General features: G+C 38.5%; 1 protein-coding gene across 4 annotated transcripts; it reads right to left on the minus strand.

Annotated features, from left to right (window-relative positions):
- Positions 1–33: 33 nt before the first annotated feature.
- samhd1 (SAM domain and HD domain 1) lies at positions 34–19,511 on the minus strand. Of its 4 annotated transcripts, none has more exons than XM_073938420.1 (17): positions 19,277–19,438; positions 14,478–14,544; positions 14,010–14,159; positions 13,693–13,765; positions 13,450–13,610; positions 12,859–12,974; positions 11,494–11,564; positions 10,304–10,459; positions 9,374–9,474; positions 9,177–9,285; positions 6,542–6,633; positions 5,500–5,615; positions 4,808–4,947; positions 2,934–3,023; positions 2,701–2,805; positions 1,749–1,886; positions 34–1,369 (listed from the first exon to the last, which is right to left on the minus strand). In XM_073938420.1, exons 4-17 carry the CDS (start codon positions 13,696–13,698, stop codon positions 1,184–1,186), a joined length of 1,587 nt encoding a protein of 528 aa, XP_073794521.1. In that variant the 5' UTR covers positions 13,699–13,765; positions 14,010–14,159; positions 14,478–14,544; positions 19,277–19,438; the 3' UTR covers positions 34–1,183. The 4 variants fall into 4 exon arrangements, with proteins under 4 accessions (XP_073794521.1, XP_073794520.1, XP_009294826.1 ...); XM_073938419.1 differs by having other exon boundaries at positions 9,374–9,477; XM_009296551.4 differs by lacking the exon at positions 14,010–14,159.
- Between the last annotated feature and the right edge of the window lie 1,065 nt (positions 19,512–20,576).

The following is a 20,576-nucleotide window of genomic DNA, read 5'->3' on the forward strand; positions in this document are numbered from 1 at the left end:
GTGTTGTATTAAACACAACAGAAAACACAGTGATTTGACATTAATGAGCACTCGCAGGACTGCTCAAACATCACAGTCTGTGAGCATTTATTGCAAGATGAACAACTCTTATATTTACAGCGGAGGGAAGAATTCTCGAGGAAAACAACAAGAACAGCAGTCCTCTACTGTACCGCCTCACAATACTGTCCCTTTATCAAGCTCAGTGACTCCCTGGAGGATATCAGAGAATCTCACAACACAAAGCAGGAGGAAACCATACATGCATCAAGAAAATAAATAAATACACACACACACACACACACACACACACACACACACACACACGCAGACTGCTGGACATGGCTTTTGATTACTTAGTTTAGGGGAAACACACACACAGAAGTACACACACACACACACACACACACACACACTCTCTTTGTATGTTTATATTGATGAACAGGAAGAGAGCAAGAGATCACAGAAACACTTCAGGCATAAAATATAAATATATACTGAGCTCAAACACTGATGTGTCGTCACATTTCAGCACTACAGGAGCCGAGAGAGAGCGATGTAACAGCCAGTCCCTGATTAAAACAAGAGTAATAGTTTAAAACAATAGAGATAGATGCAGATGTAAAGCTCCTCTGCTGAACACATGATGCTGGAGCAGATGATGAAGAGTGGCGCTCCTCGTAAAAACCCTGCCGATCAACATGATGTTCAAGCAGACAAATAAAAGCAAGTGCAGGCGTCTGCTGATCTGTCAACGCTGTATATTTCACCCAGATCCCTGAGGGCTGATCATCAATGCCGGAACACGGCTTCATTACCTGGTCTTGTTTATAGTCTAGATATCAACAAACTCTCAAATCAAGAAGCCCTTTCTGGACAAGCAAGACATCTAGAGCTGTTTTCAGGAATAATGAGTCAAAATAAAGTGAGTTTCTCCGTAAAACAAGCAGAATAATCTGACAATAGAGTGCGTTTGTGTAGTTTTCGCTGTGCAATAACACTATTCCACAGATTATTCTGCATGTTTTAATGAAAAACTCTCTTCATTTTCACTCAATATTTCTCAAATCAACACAATGTGTCTCGCTTGTCCAGAAAAAGCTTCTTGATTTCAGAACTCTTCAATATTTAGAGCAGAAACAGGACGCCAACTCTGAGTGTGAAGTATGTTTTGCAGTGTTATTCAGAGTTTTGTTTCTCCTCGAGCCTGAAAAAGGTCGACCTTTACGTTCCTCCCAGTCCTCTGTGGCGTGTGGTGAGGAAGAGTCTGGTTTTGTCTGTGTTTCTCCTCCTCCTCTTCGTCTTCATCCTCACGAGCGTGCCAGTCCTGCTTCAGTGGAGTGAGTTCTGGAGCAATGATATCTCCATCCTGAAACACACACACACACACACACACACACACACACACATCACCTCTCATGTAGGACTAATGTCAAAATCCTCGAGTTTCACTGACTGAAATCATGCTCGTATGCAGGACCAGCCCTGTAGATTCAGGGGCATTAAGCAGAATAAATTTGGGGCACTACTTTACTCTGATTAGTGGAATTCTGCCAATGTAAACAAGCCCACAATGGTTTTATTGCTTACTGAAGACACTCAACGAAACAGAAAAGTGAAGCACAGGGATTTGCCACATTTCTTCTACTTTTACATTTTAAAACAGCACTGTTTCGGTCAACTAACAGCTTCAAAAATAAGGATTAAGCAATCTTTAATAAAGGGAGCAGTGAAGGAGGGAGCGTTACCTGTGGTTTGGTGAAGTTTCTGTCCATGCACCACTGCACAAAGTACTTTTTAGCTGCTTCCAGACTCTTGTCATCAGTCTTCTTACAGTAAACCCTGATCAGCTGCTCTGCAAAGCGCTCCGGCAGGAGTTTAGACACCTGTTCCATGACACCAGGAGAGTCAATACAACATCATCAGCCTATACAATCCACACAGATGATCTGAACTGATCGCAACTGAAACACGAAAAGAGGGCGGGGCATACAGTAGCTCCTCCCTTTTAAAAAAGAAGCCAATAGTGTGTTTCCTCTCAGCTCTGCCAGTGAGAGTGGCTAAAGCGAATCAAATGAACAGCCAATGAGAAGAAGAAGGGCCAGGGGCATGTCAGACACTTGAGAGCATTTGATTGGTCAGAAGATTTGACGAGAAACTTAAGTATGAAGAAATCATTGATCCATTTAGGTAGAAGAGACAAACTGCAAACTTGGTCTCTTCTGCCTAAATGGATCAATGGTTTCTTGTGATATGATTACATGTGTATATCAGTTTTATATCTTCCAAATGTGTTTTTGTAGCACACTGGCTTACAGATATCCTTGAAGACTCGCACACTAATACTAACATCTAAAAAATGTTATTTTAATTTAACAGCACCTTTAAAATCAATTTGAACATAGAAAGTTGGATTTATCTTTGCGTTTAAAAGCTCAGTGTAGGGTAACACGCTCCACACTAACACCAACAAGCGCTACTGAAATTGAAGATGAGTGAGTATTGTCTGAAACAGACTGCCACATGTCTGCTGATAATTCCATCTCCAGTTTCCCATTTGCTTATTAATTGCAGTAGGGGTGGGTGAAGGCATCTGTAATCTCAGTATTTTACTTGGACTGGATATTGTATGTGGTTTGTTTTGTCTCATGCTTCTGTATGTTTTTGTTAAATGTGCATAAATGAATGCATGCGGTCTACCTGTTTCTTGTGGATCTTGATGGCTTTGGTGGGATCATTCTTACAGTAGAAGTGGACGTTGTTGATGGGATTCTTCTCCTTCATCCCATAATCCATGTGAATGACCTAAAGAGCAGACGACTGTCAGTGGAGTCTGACACACAAACCCCTCATAAACACTTTGTGCACTTTTATCTAGTCATGTGTAACAATGAATCCTGAAATGAGAAAGTTGAGGATCTGTTGTCTCGTACACTGACGACGAAGTCCTCAGCGATCAGGTTTCCCTCAGTGCCGGTGGGTTTGGAGCGGGCCAGTTCCTTCGCCCAGTCCAGCAGCTTTTCCTGGAGGAGATTAAAGACTTTAGTACATTTACATTTATATTTAGCGGACGCTTTTATCCAAAGCGACTTACAAATGAGGACAAGGAAGCAATTTACACAACTATAAGAGCAACAATGAATAAGTGCTGTAGGCAAGTTTCAGGTGTGTAAAGTGGAAGAAGCAAAACATTAGTCATTTTATTTATTTATTTATTTATTATTGTGTTTTTTTTCTATAGTGCAGTTAGCGGTGGAGTCAGAGAGGCGATTGCAGATTAAGAAGAAAAGTGGAGACTAAATAGTTGAGTTTTTAGTGGTTTCTTGAAGACAGTGAGTGACTCTGCTGTTCTGATGCAGTTAGGGAGTTCATTCCACCAACTGGGCAGATTGAACGCGAGAGTTCGGGAAAGTGATTTCTTCCCTCTTTGGGATGGAACCACGAGGCGACGTTCATTCACAGAACGCAAGTTTCTGGAGGGCACATACATCTGCAGAAGTGAGAGCAGATAAGAAGGAGCAAAGCCAGAAGTCGCTTTGTAAGCAAACATCAGAGCTTTGAATTTGATGCGAGCAGCAACTGGCAGCCAGTGCAAACGGATGAGCAGCAGAGTGACGTGTGCTCTTTTAGCTTCATTAAAGACCACTCGTGCTGCTGCGTTCTGGAGCAGCTGAAGAGGTTTGATAGAGTTAGCTGGAAGCCCGGCTAGTAGAGAGTTGCAATAGTCCATTCTGGAGAGAACAAGAGCTTGAACAAGGAGTTGAGCTGCATGTTCAGATAGGAAGGGTCGGATCTTTCTGATGTTGTAGAGTGTGAATCTGCTTGATCGAGCAGTTCTAGAAATGTGGTCAGAGAAGTTTAGTTGGTCATCAATCGTTACTCCAAGGCTTTTCACCATATTGGATGCAGTAATGGTTGCCCCGTCCATCTGGATTGAAAAGTTATGGTGTAGAGTCGGGTTGACAAAAACTACAAGCATTTCTGTTTTCGTGAGGTTAAGCTGAAGATGATGATCATTTATCCAGTGTGAAATGTCTGACAGGCAGGCTGAGATGCAAGCCGGAACCGAGGGATCATCAGGGTGAAAAGAGAGGTATAGCTGGGTATCATCAGCATAGCAGTGTAAACACAGTAGGTTTATTTCTGCACACACACTCACTAAAATCTGCTGTTTTACTCCACTGAACTCCATATAGAAGTGGGAAACTCTTCAGCACAGGCCGATCTAAAGGGTTAATGCAGACAAGTGATGATCACCAGTGAAAATGACACACTTCACATCTTAATCCCAACAGGGAAAAGCAAAAACACTCAAGAATGCATGGCTTTGCAATCAATAAATTAATTATAATGGAAGTCAATGGGGCAAAAACAGCACCAACATAACTAAAGGGAAGTCAATTTGCAAGTATTGCTGTGAGTTTTGGGAAATTTTAAAAGCATTTTGCCAAAATATGTGTCAAAATAAGATTTATCACCAAAAATCATGCCATTTGCTGCAGCACAGGGAAAGATAAGAGTGGATGAAAACACAACCCAACGGTACATATGCTGTCTTTAACTGTGCTAGAATACCAAGATCTGGAAAACTCTAGTAAAGGGGTGTCCAAACTTGGTGCTGGAGGGCCGGTGTCCTGCAAAGTTTAGTTTCAACCCCAATCAGACACACCTGGGCTAGCTAATCAAGCTCTTACTAAGCTTTCTAGAAACATCCGTGCAGGTGTGTTGAGGCAAGTTGGAGCTAAACTATGCAGGACACCAGCGCTCCAGAACAGAGTTTGGACACCCCTGCTCTAGTATTTCTGACCTGTGAGACGTCCACGTTGGTCTCGGATGTGGTCTGCCCCACACACTTGTACAGCCGGCGGCAGATGATGTTCTGCAGGATGGCTCGAGCCTCGGACAGCTCCGGCCCAGACGAGTAGAGAATCTGCTCAAAGATATGATCTGAAAAGCAGGACCGACATCAAATACAGCAATACCCAGAATGCACACTGCAGACAGAGTTTTAGTCCTGCTTCCAGTCCAAATAGAAGCTTTTTCTAGACAAGCAACACATATTCTCTTGTTTTCTGAAGTAATGAGTCAAAATGAGGCGAGTTTTTCATAAAAACAAGCAAAATATCCTGACAATGGGGGAAGCAGAATGATCTCGATTCAAATGAATACAATATCACTCCACTTCCCCCGTTGGCAGATTATTCTGCTTGTCTTAAGGACAAACTCACTTCATTTTAACACATTAAAGCATATGCCGGAATAGTTGGCGGTTCATTCCGTTGTGGCGACACCTGATAAATAAGGGACTAAGCTGAAGGAATATGAATGATTGAATGATTAATACAGACGAGGAGGTCAAATTGAGATTCAAGTCACTTTTATATGTTCTGCTTATGATTATTGATTCATTTAAATGAGCCAGTGTTTGGGTTTGGGCCGTAACGCTTGTCTAGAAAAGGCTTTAAAAAGAAACACAAACCCTGTGAAAGGAAAGCGTACCTGTGAGTTTGCTGTAGGCCTCCATGTCTTCTATAGCTGAAGAAATGGTGAAGATCCTGCCAGAAGAGCCCTGGATCTGGATATGAGGATCAGCCTTTAAAAACGCCTCTGTTATCCTGACACAGCCAATCACAGAACACAATTCAGTAAAAGCTAAAAGGATGAATAGTGAACTGCAAAAATGATTTGTCTTGTTTCTAGTCCAAATACAGCGAGGAAAATAAGTGTTGAACACATCACAGTTTCTCTCAGAATTTCTAAAGGTGCTGTTGACTTGATGTTGGTAGCAACTAAAGAAAACCAGATATGCAAATAAGACTAATCTAATTTGTTCACAATTAAAGTTCTGTGTAATAAACTGAAATGACGCAGGGAAAAAGTGTTAAACACATGAAGAAAGGAAGGTGTAGTTGAGCAGTGAAAGCCCAGACAGCAGCTGAAATCTGTCAGTAGTTCTTCTGCAAGCCTCTGCCCTTCCTCAGTGTAAATGAAGATCAGCTGCTTCAGTCCAACATCTACATCAGCAGGAGGATGAAGATGAAGCCAGGGTGGACATTTCAGCAAGACAATGATCCAAAACACAGCCGAGGAGACTCTCAGACGCTTTCAGAGAAAGACAATCAAGCTGTAGAATGGCCCAGCCAATCACCTGAGCCGAACCCAATAGAGAATACAGAATACAGCTCAGATCTGATAGTCGAGACCCACAGAAGCATCAAGATTTACACACTCTGATGAAGACTGAGAGAAACTCACACCTGAGCACTGCAGGAGGCTTCATTCTCCATATGAGAGTCACCAAAACAGCCTTTATATGAAGTATTAAAGGCACTTCAGCAGTTCAGCTTAATTCATTTTCAGAATACTCTTGTTTTGTTTGTTTTAAGGAAAAACTCACTTCATTTTGACTCATTTTACTTGTCAGGAAAGTCCTTTTGTGCTGTAAGAGTGTGCAGATATGTGGACTAGACACAAGACATGATCTCTGAGCAATGAAAGCATGTGTTGCAGTGTGTGTGTTGTGAAAGCTGATAACACACACATGGTCTCGATGATGTTCCCCACTTTGTGTTGATACGCCCGGCGATGCAGACAGTTGCGGGTGTGGAACATGTCATACAGATTGCCAACTTCCTGTGAGGAGCAAAAACAGAGGAAAAACACACAATTAGAGAGGCTGATGATTAGTGTGAAACTCTGACACTCATTAGTGGACACTGTAGAGCAGGCGTGTCTAAACTCAGTCCTGGAGGGCCGGTGTCCTGCAGATTTTAGCTCCAACTTGCCTCAACACACCTGCACGGATGTTTTTTAGCCTAGTAAGAGCTTGAGTAGCTAGCCCGGGTGTGTCTGATTTACTGAAGTTAATCATGTTCTATCTTAATTGTATAAGTTATGTAAGCTGTTTTAAGTCTGTTTAACATAAGTTCAATGAACAATTAAAGTTTAATTTGACAGTGTAGTAGTTTTCACATAGCCTATTTCTAATTTAAAAATATGGAAAGGTGCAATTAACTAGTTTATTTTTCATTATGTTGTTTATTAATGTTTTAAATAAAATGCTTCATGTAATAAATTAATGCTTCTGTGCCTGACTTAACCTGAACAAACAAATCATAATATTACATTGGGAAATGATCCACTTACATTGTATTTACAACATTTTTACAATTTGTGTGAAAACCAGGCCACATCTAATTGTGAGATAAGGTTTGACTGTAGCCATTCACTTCCCTGTGATCACAGCTGTTGATATTGTTTTACTCATTGAATATTAAATACATATATTATTATTATTATTTTCACAGACTGGTCTTTAATTCATGTAGAAAACAGTAAATTACAAAAAAAAACTCCAGCTAGATTTTCACAGACTAGGTCACACTCATTACCATGTCTGCTTCGGGAGAGATTTGGGGCGCGGAGAACAGTCTGACTGCTTTGATTTCTGCGAGCTGTCATTGCGGGAATGCTGCTCTCCAGAGGCGTGTTGTCCCACAGACGCATGGGCCACAGAGAACGCTCTCCGACAAATCGTGCAGTAGCTTAATAATAATTCCTAACAATCTGCAGCCAGGTATCTGTTCCCTCCCACTATCTGCGGTACTTTTGCAGTCGCTTGCGTTTAAACTGTGAAATTTTAAGACGCGGAGGGTTACCTGGAGAAGCATTTACCATTACTCGCTGTCAAGACTTGACAGACTCTGCTTAGAAGACCCGCCCTCCTCACTGGACAAAGACCAATCAAACTTACAATGACATCAAGTATTACCCAATCAAAAGTAGGACGAGTAAATGCGTGTGGGATGATTTGCATGAAAAGCTACTTTTAAAGGGCCATGAAACCCCCTCGTTTCAGCAGGGTGTTTTCACTCCTCTACTTTGGAAAAAGTCAGAAAAGTGGGCGTGTCCAGCTTTGTTTAGGGGGGAGTGTCGGAGGAACTAAAGTGGGAGGGTGTGTGAGTGTCTATTTGGGCACGCGCGAGTTTCAGTCAAAATACACACACACACAGGAGAAAGTGATGGTGTTTAACCTACATGGACATCTGTAGTGGAATTATTTGCCAAATTATTAAATGTTGGACTTTAACTGCAGTTTGGCACTTTCATTCAGGGAATTCATTCATGTCCCTCGCGACAAACGAGATATTTGATTCGAGGAGCTGCTCTAAGCGTGTATTTTTCATGCAATGTTTGATACCGCACGGCGAATGAGAGAAAAAAAAACCTCCGCATTTCCAGAAAACTGAGATGCACACGGCAGGTAGCGTCAGAAAGCCGCGTGTGTTATTCCGGTCACAAAATGCGGTTAAAACCCTACACAAGGTTATAGTTTGGTTGTGGTGCTAACATGTTTACACTCGGTGCAATAGTTAACTTAGTACGAACAAACTGAATAAACAAAGAGCACTGGTCGCTCACCAAATCTGTAGAGACAGAACAATCACCAGCAACTAGAGCCGCGTCTTTATTAAGAGGAGACTACAAGCGAATCCGGATCTCAGCGTTTGCAGATGAGAACAGCTCTCAGGTAAACAATAATCCTCCTTAGACACGTATTTATTGTTGTCAAGCGTCGCGTACACTGTTAATCCACACGTGACTCCAGCTGAGCTCTCACAGAGAGAAAATGAAAACAAAACTTCACTGCAGCAAACTATAAAAGCAACACTTCACGCTTGTTTTGCCAACACAACGTGGCGTCTCTGTCGTCTAAACACTGTGACAGTAATGAATATTAATGAAGTTGCACAATAAAGCGTGCTGATTGGTTTGAACCAAGCTTTACTCATGCATTAATGCAGCACACTGTAAGACGTAATAAGACTCACTCTGGCACAGACGCTCAGTCTGCACGCTGGAATACACGCTATTATCTCATGACCGTGACGCAGCTTCAAAAATTCGTTTCAAACCGGAAGTACGAATTTGCTTGAAATAACGCAAAAACAACCAATTTACACTTTGTAGTGAAATAAAGGTGTCCTTATAGTGTTTTTAGCAGTGTGGGACACATATACCACTGTCAACAGCTCAACACATGTGTTCTGGTGTTTCGTGACCCTTTAATAAAGAATTATAAAAATACGGGACGTATTGATTCAAAGCGGGACGCGCAATTTCATTCTCAAATACGGGACGATTCCATATTTCAAGGGATGGGTGGCAACCCTAACCTTGTCTCTGGTGCAGATGTGCTTCCTTCCTTTAACTTCACACACGCGGGCGAACCTGAGGAAGCGCTGATAGTCAAAGTTATTCTGGATTCCCAGATGATAGCAATCTCTGCACACAAAACACATCCGCGTATTAGTGATGCTGAAATGATTAAACAGCATCATCATCATCATGAACTCGCAGAGATGCAGCTCACCTCGCAAAGTAATCCCATTTATCCACATCAATGCCGTTTCTCTTGTTTGCCACGACCTCGTACAGGAAGGATTTCTCCACCGGCCGGCCCTTATACGGCCACTGCTGGGGGAAAAGAGGAAATATGAGCCTTACTTTCAGTGTTAGAGCTCGAAGACTAGACAAGACTATATACACAGCGAGGGAAATAAGTATTGAACACATTGTCAAGTTTTTCCAGGGAATAATATCTCTAAAGGAGCTGCTGACATGGAATTGAAGCAGATTTTGGTAAAAACGCAAATAATGCAAACATAAACTTACAACAACTGAGAAATGAGTTGTGTGTAAAAACACTGTAATGCCAGAAGGAGAAAGAGCTGAACTGCTGAACTGTGTTTAATACTGTATATAAAGGCTGTTGTGGTGCTGCAGCTGAAAGTCGTCTCTCATATGGAGAATGAAGCCTCCTGCAGTGCTCAGGTGTGAGTTTCTCTCAGTCTTCATCAGAGTGTGTAAATCTTGATGCTTCTGTGGGTCTCGTCTATCAGATCTGAGCTGTATTCTGTATTCTCTATTGGATTCGGCTCAGGTGATTGGCTGGGCCATTCTACAGCTTGATTGTCTTTCTCTGAAAGCATCTGAAAGTCTCCTCGGCTGTGTTTTGGATCATTGTCTTGCTGAAATGTCCACCCTGGCTTCATCTTCATCCTCCTGCTGATGTAGATGTTGGACTGAAGCAGCTGATCTTCATTTACACTGAGGAAGGGCAGAGGCTTGCTGAAGAACTACTGACAGATTTCAGCTGCTGTCTGGGCTTTCACTGCCCAACTACACCTTCCTTTCTTCATGTGTTCAACACCTTTTCCCTGCATCATTTCAGTTTATTACTTCATTTTTAAACTAATTAGATTTGTTTTCTTTGCATATATGCATATACAGAAACACACACCGATTGGTCCAGCACGGCGCTCTCCAGCGGTCCAGCGATCTGCTCCTTGATGAAGATCAGATCTTCAGGAAGCCTCATCCCATGGTGAAGCATGACCGCCTCCAGTCCATTTACCTCCACCAGGTGATCAAACATCTGCACTGAGGCTATCTCATGCTGAAACAGCAGAAAACACTCAGTAAAGCTCCTGTGAAGTGGTGTAAAGTGTGCATTTATTTATTCCATGTTTGATGTAATCTCAACTGAAACATGAGGGAGGCATAAAGCAGCCCCTCCCCTTTTAAAAACAGCCAATAGCTTGTAGTTTTTTAGGGGTTTTCACCTTTATTGGGATACGACAGAGGAGATTTTAAAGACCGGAAAGTGTGAGGAGCAGAGATAGGGGAAAGAATCAGCAAAGGACCTCGAGCCGGGAATCGAACTCAGGTCGCAGTGAGCACCTTGGTGCTATGTGTCGACGCACTAACCACTAGGCTATTGGCGGCAACTAGCTTGTAGTTTTTTCTCACAGCTCTGCCAGTGAGAGTAGTTGAGCTCAATCACATCAAACAAACAGCCAATGAGAATAAAAGGGCGGAGCATGTCAGACATTAGAGAGCATCTGATTGGTCAGAAGATTTGATGAGGACCTAAAGTATGCGAAGACGTAAATAAAACACTGATCCATTAAGGCGGAAGAGACAAACTGCAAACTTTACATGTTTATATCTGGTTTACATCTTCTAGAAGTGAATTTCGTCACTGTTTTGGAGACTCAGACTGATGCTAACATCTGAAAAACAGTACTTTAATTTCACTGGACCTTTAAACTCCTGCATTCTCTGCTGATCAGATGTGCAGAGTAAATGATGCGTGATATGATCTTATTCAGCTCAGTATTATTATTTTGGTAAAATTATTAAAATATATTGGTAAAAATATTATGTTTATTTATTTAAACACAACCTCCTGATCTAAATCATAAGACCGGGGGGGAAAGTACAAGCATTGCAAGCACACACGCAGAGCTGAAAGAATACATTTCAATAAACAAGTAGAAATATTCCCAAGAAACGAACATCTTCAGGACAGGTTTGAACAAGCTAACACAAGTTCTTGAAAGCTGTAGTTAACAACTCTTTACAGTTTTAGTTTCTGTTTTTATTTCATAACATCTGGCAGAGATCTAAGAACACGGAGAAGTCCCTTACCTTCCACTTGTCAGCAGGTCGGGCTTTAGGGATGAACATGCCATCAAACATGTGAGAAAACGGGCCGTGACCTGGACGACAGACAGAAGAGGATTGAAGAGTGTTTATGCATCTACTTCAGTCGCAAAACCTCCAGCACTGCCATATTTTATTACACATACATATTTGGACATCACATACACAAATACACTTCATTAAACATGTACAGTCATCACTTATATGCTGTATAACTGCACATTAACTATGTCTGTATATAATAACTTGTATCTGATTGTCCGTTAGATATGCACACCAAAAAAACATCAAAAAACCCCTGCAGCGTTCAGTTTATTATGACTTTAACTGTTGCATTGATTAAACCATGTATACTCAGTAGGCTTACTTTTTCCACGAGCTGTTTGAGTATAAACACTTCTGAGGATCAATAATTGTGTATACCCTCACTTCTTTTTCTGATTAAACTTCAATAATTTATGTGTATTCAATTCCCATTTAACTGTAGGCCTATAACAAATGTTTTTTTAACTCGCATCTTAATTTGATGCAATTGGTGCAGTTTGTTTAAATTGCACCATTCTCCGCCCCCTACATACTGTATACATGCAGCCTGGGCACTATTAGCTTTAACATAAATCATTAAATAGGATTAGACTATTAGCATCTACCTTTAAAACCAACAAATTTGTTAATTTTTTTTCTTTTAAAATGGAAAGTTTTCCTAAAAAATGCAAATTTTCATTATCATCATTAAAAAATAAAAAATAAATAAATAAAATAAAATAAATATATATATATATATCTCATAAATCAAAGAAACATTTAGTCGTTTCTTTGCCTACTTTCATTTAAAATTTGGGTCGGGTGTAATAGTAGACCACTTTTTTTTTTAGGACTACACCACTGGATTAAACTTCAGCTGTATGAGTCCAGAATGACACACCTTTAGGATCCTCTGCATCCAAGGACAGAAGCTGCATGATGAGACGTTCTTGGATTTCAGATAATATATTACTCAGCTGCACAGTGGTTAGCATTGTCGTCTCACAGCAAGAAGGTTGCCGATTTAAGTCCCGGCTGGGTCAGTTGGCGTTTGTGTGGAGTTTGCATGTTCTCCCCACGTTCGCGTGGGTTTCCTCTGAGTGCTCCGGTTTCTCCGACAGTGCAGACACATGCGCTATAGGGGAAATGATGATTGTCCGCAGTGTATGAGTGTGTGTGTGAATGGGTGTTTCCAGTACTGGGTTGCAGCTGGAAGTGCATCCGCTGTGTAAAACATATGCTGGAGAAGTTGGCGGTTCATTCCGCTGTGGCGACCCCTGATGAGTAAAGGACTAAGCCGAAGGAAACTGAATGAATGTTACTCACCCAAATCATGGCACAATCCAGCGATCTGCACACACAGAATGTCTTGCTTTGTGATGAACAGCTCGGGCTGCCTTTCATTGAGAGCCTTCACCAGACACCCGGCCAGATAACCCACCCTGAAATGAAATGAACATGCATTTTCTTTCAATTCCTAAAGATGTTTGGAGACCAAACTCCTAATTTAATAGTTATAAAGCAGTTCTGTTCCGAGAAATGGACAGAAATATTCATTTTCAAGCGGTGTTATTTTTATTATTTGCAATATATCTGCAAAAATTTACCCAACAAATATATATATATATATATATATATATATATATATATATATATATATATATATATATATTTTATATTGATACTATTCATACTTGATTTCTCTAAAGATACTAGACTTTTTTTTTGTCTCTCAGTGGATACATCATTAAAATGATCACAATGAATACCAGAAAATATCATGATATAATTGTAGGTCCACATCACTCATCCTATGCAGAGCACCGTATGATGATGACCTGCAGTTCTCAGACTGGAAGGATGAATTAAACGTTGACCAGCAGGTTTAATGCAGAGGGCTCTCGGCTGTGAACGTACCCTATGGAGTGCTCAAATCGGTTGTGGGACGCCCCGGGGAACACCAGGTAGGTTCCTCCGAGCTGCTTAATGTGACGGAGCCGCTGGAACTGAGGAGTGTCAATGAAGTGCAGCAGCAGCGGGTGCAGCTCAATGTGGCCGTGGATGGGGTCATTAAACACCTGAAATACACAAACATCACAGCTCTGACAAACAAACACACTTTCTAAAGACATGCTTTGTGTTTTTCTGGAAGATTCAGACCTTCATGGGTTCAGTGGAGATCTGGCTGAGCTTCTGCAGGCAGTGGAGGATGTGCAGCCGTGCTCCCAGAGGCCTGCAGGAGGACACACAACACTACTTATATTCAGCACATGTAAACATGTATATTTATAAACAGTTTTCCTCACTTTCCTTTTTAAAATAATCTCCGTCCACAAGAACACTCAAAACTGCCCTGTGATGCATGTTAAAGGGCACCTATTTACCACCTTTTTCAAAATGTAAGATCAGTCTTTTGTGTCTCCAGAATGCATCTGTAAAGTTTCAGCTCAAATCACCTTTCAGATTATTTATTATACCTTTCAGAATGGTGGAATTTTCAGCTCTGAGTATCTTGTAGCTGTTTTTGTTGTCACTGCTTTTAATGCAAATGAGCTAGTTCTTGCAACCCATCGTTCCCTTGTGCCCGTCAGAGTGTGCCTCAATCTCAGAATGTAAAAACACATATCCTAAACAAATAATAATAAATGTTAACAATAAAGTAACAGAGGCTGTGATATTTGCTGCCAGATCTATTTTCAGCTGTCAGACACCCACAAAAGAATATACTATAGTAATTTACAGTAAATACTACAGTGTTTTATTAACTATACTGACACTGACACCTCCAACAGACATGGAAATGTTACACAATCAGCTGAAATGTTGCTAGAATTTGTTTTCATGTATGGGTGATATATATTGCATCACCAAAAATAATTGAGCTCATGAATATGAGTTGTGCGATGAGTCCATATATTGATTATCTTGTGCCTATCAACACTTACGAAACCCCCATCTTCTCCAAATGCGCCTCAGTCAGACACAGCAGGCCTGCTCCTGTTATGCCATTATCTGCCAAACCACAAAATAAAAACATACACTTGATTAAACCTGTCGTTGCAATAACAAATGAGCAATTCAGAGGCAATATATGTCATAATAATGCAATGTATTTTTATTGAATGCCATGTCAGCAACTGTTTTAATGGCAAGAACATTTCAATAATAAAACAACAAACAAACAAATACATAATTTAAACAAGATTTTTAGCGTTAATACATGATAAAAACTAAAATTTTTCTTGCCGTCACTTTGCTTAAATTATCATTAAGAGAGTTCATTTCATAATAAAAGCCTTCTGGAATCATTAAAAGCAGAACAGTCCAGTAAAATTTGTTTTCATATGTTATAAAATATTATAATATAATAATATTAAATTGGCATTAAGGGCTTAAAATACACCACCAATAACGATAACAGTGAAAATATAATTCATAAACATTCGTTGAAAGAATAATAAAGTCATGTATCTTTAGAGAAAAGTATACATTTTTAATTTATATAATATTTCAATTTCATATATATATATATAAATATATATATATATAAATATATATATATATATAAATATATATATATATATATATATATATATATATATATATATATATATATATATATATATATATATTTTTTTTTTTTTTTTCCCCAACAATATCCAAACACACTGAAGTAAGTAATCAAGCTTTAGGTGGATTGTATGTTTTATCATTATTATTACAGTCTTCAATAGGTCAAATTATTTCTCGCGTTGATTAGGTATCATTATCTCCAACTGTGTTAGAGTTTGATTAATTTTATTAAAGTTTACAGTGTATTCAACATATTGAAAAATGGATTCTTTGCCAAATATAAAACAATAACTGTAAACAAAAACAAGTCTTGTGCATTATGGAGTTTAATATTCTGAATATTTCACACTTGGTTTGATATCTGTATTTTAAACAGTGACAGAATTAAATTAATTTAGGTGTATTCAGCATATTGAAGATACAGACTCAGTACTGTGTATAAAAACAATAAAGGCACAAACTGGAAAAACAAGCTTTCTGCATTATAGGGAATAGTATTGTGAATATTTTACAGCTGATTTGACACCTTTATCTGAAATTGTGTTGTCTGCCACAACAGATTTTTTTTATTATTATTATTTTTTACAGAAAGCTATCATAAAAAAAATATGTAATAATAAAAGAACTTGTTTACAGCAGAGTCTTGTGCAATAACCCTGATGTTTTCTGAACATTTGGTACTTTCAATTACCAGTTAAACCAGTATAATTTGTTATTGTTTTGAAGCAATTGCAAAGGGTGTGGATTTGCTTTTAGAAAGCTGTATTTCAGAAGGGTTAGCATAGGTAATGCTTGTGAATCCTTCTTCATTGAAAATGTTGCTGCTTTAAAACAACAGTGTAACAATAAGGTTGTAAGGAATGAATGCTCTCCGTTCTTTGTCCTAACCTACAGCAATATTCTTTAGCTTTCATTGCTTGATAGTATTAGGGTTAAAGCTTAGGTTAATTTCTTAGATTTTCTCTGTCAGCTAAAGTTGAACAAATTTAATATGTAATGCCTTTTGCTCTTGTAGCATTTAATTAATGTAGCATTCCAACAGAAATGTAGATTTTTCACTTGTAAAAAAGTGGCAGGACCTGACTTAAGCTTGTTGTCCTCAAAATATCATACAAAAACAAACATAAAAGCATACAATTCAATGACAGAACATCCTTAATCACTGTCAGCTTCTCCTTCATCTAATAATGTCACTTCCTCTGAGTCAGCCTCAAAGGTGCATTACACGCATTTTATGTTCAATTTAATGCATATGTGACAGGACGGCCAGAAACATTGGGACAATTGTAAATTTATTTGTATTATATACTTGTAGTCCCAGCTGGGTCAGTTGGTGTTTCTGTGTGGAGTTTGCATGTTCTCCCCGTGTTGGTGTGGGTTTCCTTCGGGTGCTCCGGTTTCCCCCACAGTCCAAACACATGCGCTATAGGGGAACTGATCAACTACACTGGCCGTAGTATATGAGAGTGAATGAGTGTGTATGGATGCTTCACAGTACTGGGTTGCAGCTGGAAGAGCATCCACTGTGTAAACATATGCTGGATAAGTTGGCAGTTCATTCCACTGTGGCGACCCCTGATTAATAAAAGGGCTAAGCTGCAAAGAAAATGAGTGAAATTATTTGTAAACCTAGTGCGTTTTAAAATGTGCTTCACTTCTTGTCCTTGCTTTATCCATCAAAATAATAACCATTTTAGGTTTTAATCAATTATGACCCATACTTTTTCTTTTAAATGTAAATTGAGAATGTTTTTTTTTTTTTTTATTGAAGCATATAACTGACAAGCATACAGGATTATAAGATAACATTATGTAACAGTCATACAAAACTTACTCAGTGATGCAGAACATACATTAAATAAAAAAATATTACATTACTTATATGGGGGATCCATCATATTTAAATTATTAGACTGTACAGATTTTTTTTTTCATTATTAGAGATGTTTTTATAGCCTTTTAAAATATATATAAAACATTTTTAAATCTTCACAGAAAAAATGAAAGAAGGGAGTAATAGACATTACTTTTGTCTTGTGTATGTGAAACTTCCCAAGTAAAATTATCAACTTTAAAGCATTATCGAATGTATCACAGCCCGTTTTAGGATTCATAAAAATAATCATGGGTTCATTAAAGTTAATTATTTTGTAAAATGAATAAATAAAATAAATAAATAAAAATTAACCCTGAAACCTGTTTCCAGTACAAAACAGATGTAAAAGACTTTCAGGCTCAGTGTTACAACAAGAACTTAGATTGAGAATGTTAATGAAAGTCTATGAGGGGGTGCATTTTGCGGCAGGGGTGCGTTTCTCGGCACAACACTGGTCCGTCTGGATAAACCTGCTCCAGATTACAGTGAGAAATCAATAACTGATAATCAGGAATGCTGTTTCAGCATTCATTCCTGCTGTTGCAGAAGATCAGTTTAAGACACATTCAGTTACTAAGCTAGCTTTGCTCTAAAGTTACACCACTAATGATTCGGTTCAGCTTTCAGTTAAGTGCAAATATCAATTGGGGTGTTGTGCCAAGAAACACACCCTGGCCGTAAAATGCACCCCCTCTGAAATGTGTATATATTAACTTAAATTGATAAAAAAAAAAAAATTATAATAGAGTTATGACAATTAATGACAGTGACTTGAGTTTCATGAAAGGAACCCTTACTTACAGAAGATATACATTTAAATAAATAAATAGCAGGGTTGCTGCAGGTTTCACCGAGTTAAATTTAAGACATTTTTAAGTCTATTATGAATTAAATTTTAGACTTATACAGGGATAAATTCTGAGAATTTTTTAAATATCCCAGTTGGAAAGGATTTTCACTGTCCCATCAAAAAATGACTATAATTTAACAAATTTAATAATACAATAATTATAATTTAATAATAGAAAACATAGTTCAGACTCAGCAGTACATACAGTGAGAACTTTAAAACAAATGTTAGTGTAAGGAAAATTATTATATTATATTTATTAATTATATTATAAATAAACCATTATTGTAAATAGAGTTAAAAATTCAATGTTTAAATAAAAAGTTGAAAGTTGTACTGAGATTAATTGTCGGTGGTTGTATGGGTTTTGGCCAGATTGCGTAGCTATACATGAACAAAGGAAAAGTAAAACCTGTTTTAAAAAGATTTAACAACTACAACACAATATTTCAGTAGATTTAAGATTTTTCAAGGCCTAGTTTATGAGATTTAAGACATTTTAAGACTTTAAGATCCAGCAGATACCCTGAAATAGATTTAATTTCAATACAACACTGATTAGATCAATTAAAGTGAACTGTTTAATGTGTGGTACAACTACATCAAGTTTATGCTTTTCGTTAAACTCACCAAAATGCCCAGTTTCAGAAACAGGCTAATTACATCAGATAGAGGTGAAGTTGGTTTTATATTGGCACACTGGTTCATTTAGCAGTCTCTATATTGTTTAGCATGTTACTCTGAATATTGGATCTGAATTAGCATGCAAGTATGACTTGTAAACAACATTAACACTGTCTAATTGACTGTGAACAATGCTGTACTTTGATAGTCATTTACTGCTAATATGATTTCCTTATTTACAATACTTTTCTGACATTATATTATTAAGGAGAATGTCTGAATATTCCAATATACAACCAACTTCACCTCTATGGCAAAACAGGGGTAAAGTAAGTTTTATATTCGCACTTTCACCTTCTTAATATAATGAAAAGTATTGTTGTTAAACTCTAAACAGGCAAATCATATGATCAGCCATTGACTATCGGAGTACAACACTGCTGACAGTCAACGGCATAGTGCTGATGTTGTTCTTTAGTCATTCTTACAGACACAATATTCAAAAAAAATATTATCTCATAACTCATAAAAACACCACATTATTATTAATGTGTATTCCCCCTTTTAAATGCTGCTTTACTGTTTTATTAAATGTATGTATGTACGAATATAAAACCAACGTTATTACCTCAGTCGAATGGATTATGTGTTAAGTTTAGGAGAAAGTATATGACAGGATAATTAAGGCAGAATACATTTAATAGCAAAAACAAATAATGCCCATAACAGTGTCATACTGTAGTAAATCTATCATAATAATACTCTTGTCAGTTGAAGGAGTGTTATCGATCAGCTGCTGATCAGTGTTATTGATAAATCACCTCTGAATATCTGCGCCCATTCCTGCAGTCCTTCTCTCCGCAGATACGCCACCGTGTCTTCGACGTCCCAGCGATCAAACTCTCCGTTATTGATGGATTTCACACACTCTCCGTCCACTCTCGGCCGTTTAATCCGGTTCTCCATGGTTAAACACGCTGACTGAAGCTCTCTCTCACACACATTCCGGTTTGAAAGCCGGCTGAACTCGCGCGTGCCCGCCTTGACGGACAGTTTGCTCACTGGCGCTGCCTGCCGGAGCGGAGCTGCAGCACTTCAAGGGGTAGTTCACACCGAAATTAAAGTTCAAGTTCACTCACTCACACGCGGGCCCTCAACGATGTAGGAGACTTTTTGTATTGAGTAAAACATTTTATCTATTCAGTAGAACTTGGTGCTTCTTATAATGGCAGTGAATGATGTTTATTACATTAAAAATAAACACATTTTGGGAAAATGGAGAAAAGGGTTGAATATATTTCAGATAGAAGACCTGATTTTGTTTCTATAGAAAAATAGAAGATGCTCAACTGATAGATAAATACATGCTAATGTGTGTTTATGTATATATATATATATATATATATATATATATATATATATATATATATATATATATATATATATATATATATATATACACACACACACACACACACACACACACACACACACACACACACACATATATATATATATATATATATATATATATATATATATATATATATATATATATATTTACAATGTATTCTGTTCAATACCTACACCATAGGTCTCAAACTCAATTCCTGGAGAGCCCCAGCTCTGCACCGCTTTACTCTAAACGAGGGGTGTCCAAACTCTGTCCTGGAGGGCCGGCGTCCAGCCATGTTTAGTTCCAACCCCAATCAGACACACCTGGACTATCAATCAAGCTCTTACTAGGTTTTCTAGAAACATCCGAGGCCACTTTATAGTTGTTTTATCAGTACTGTCTTAATAATATTCAGGTCAGGACACTGTCGAGGCTACTTCATAGTTGTTTCATCAGTACTGTCTTAATAATATTCAGGTCAGGACACTGTCGAGGCCACTTTATAGTTGCTTCATCAGCCCTGCCTTAATAATAATCAGGTCAGGACACTGTCAAGGCCACTTTATAGTTGTTTCACCAGCCCTGCCTTAATAATAATCAGCTCAGGACACTGTTGAGGCCACTTTATAATTGTTTCATCAGCCCTGCCTTAATAATATTCAGCTCAGGACACTGTCAAGTGTAAAATGTTAGCATCTTTCAGATTTTAGATTTTTCTAACTCTA

This window comes from Danio rerio, chromosome 23, assembly GCF_049306965.1.
Source record: "Danio rerio strain Tuebingen ecotype United States chromosome 23, GRCz12tu, whole genome shotgun sequence".
In the NCBI taxonomy this organism is placed as follows: Eukaryota; Metazoa; Chordata; class Actinopteri; order Cypriniformes; family Danionidae; genus Danio; species Danio rerio.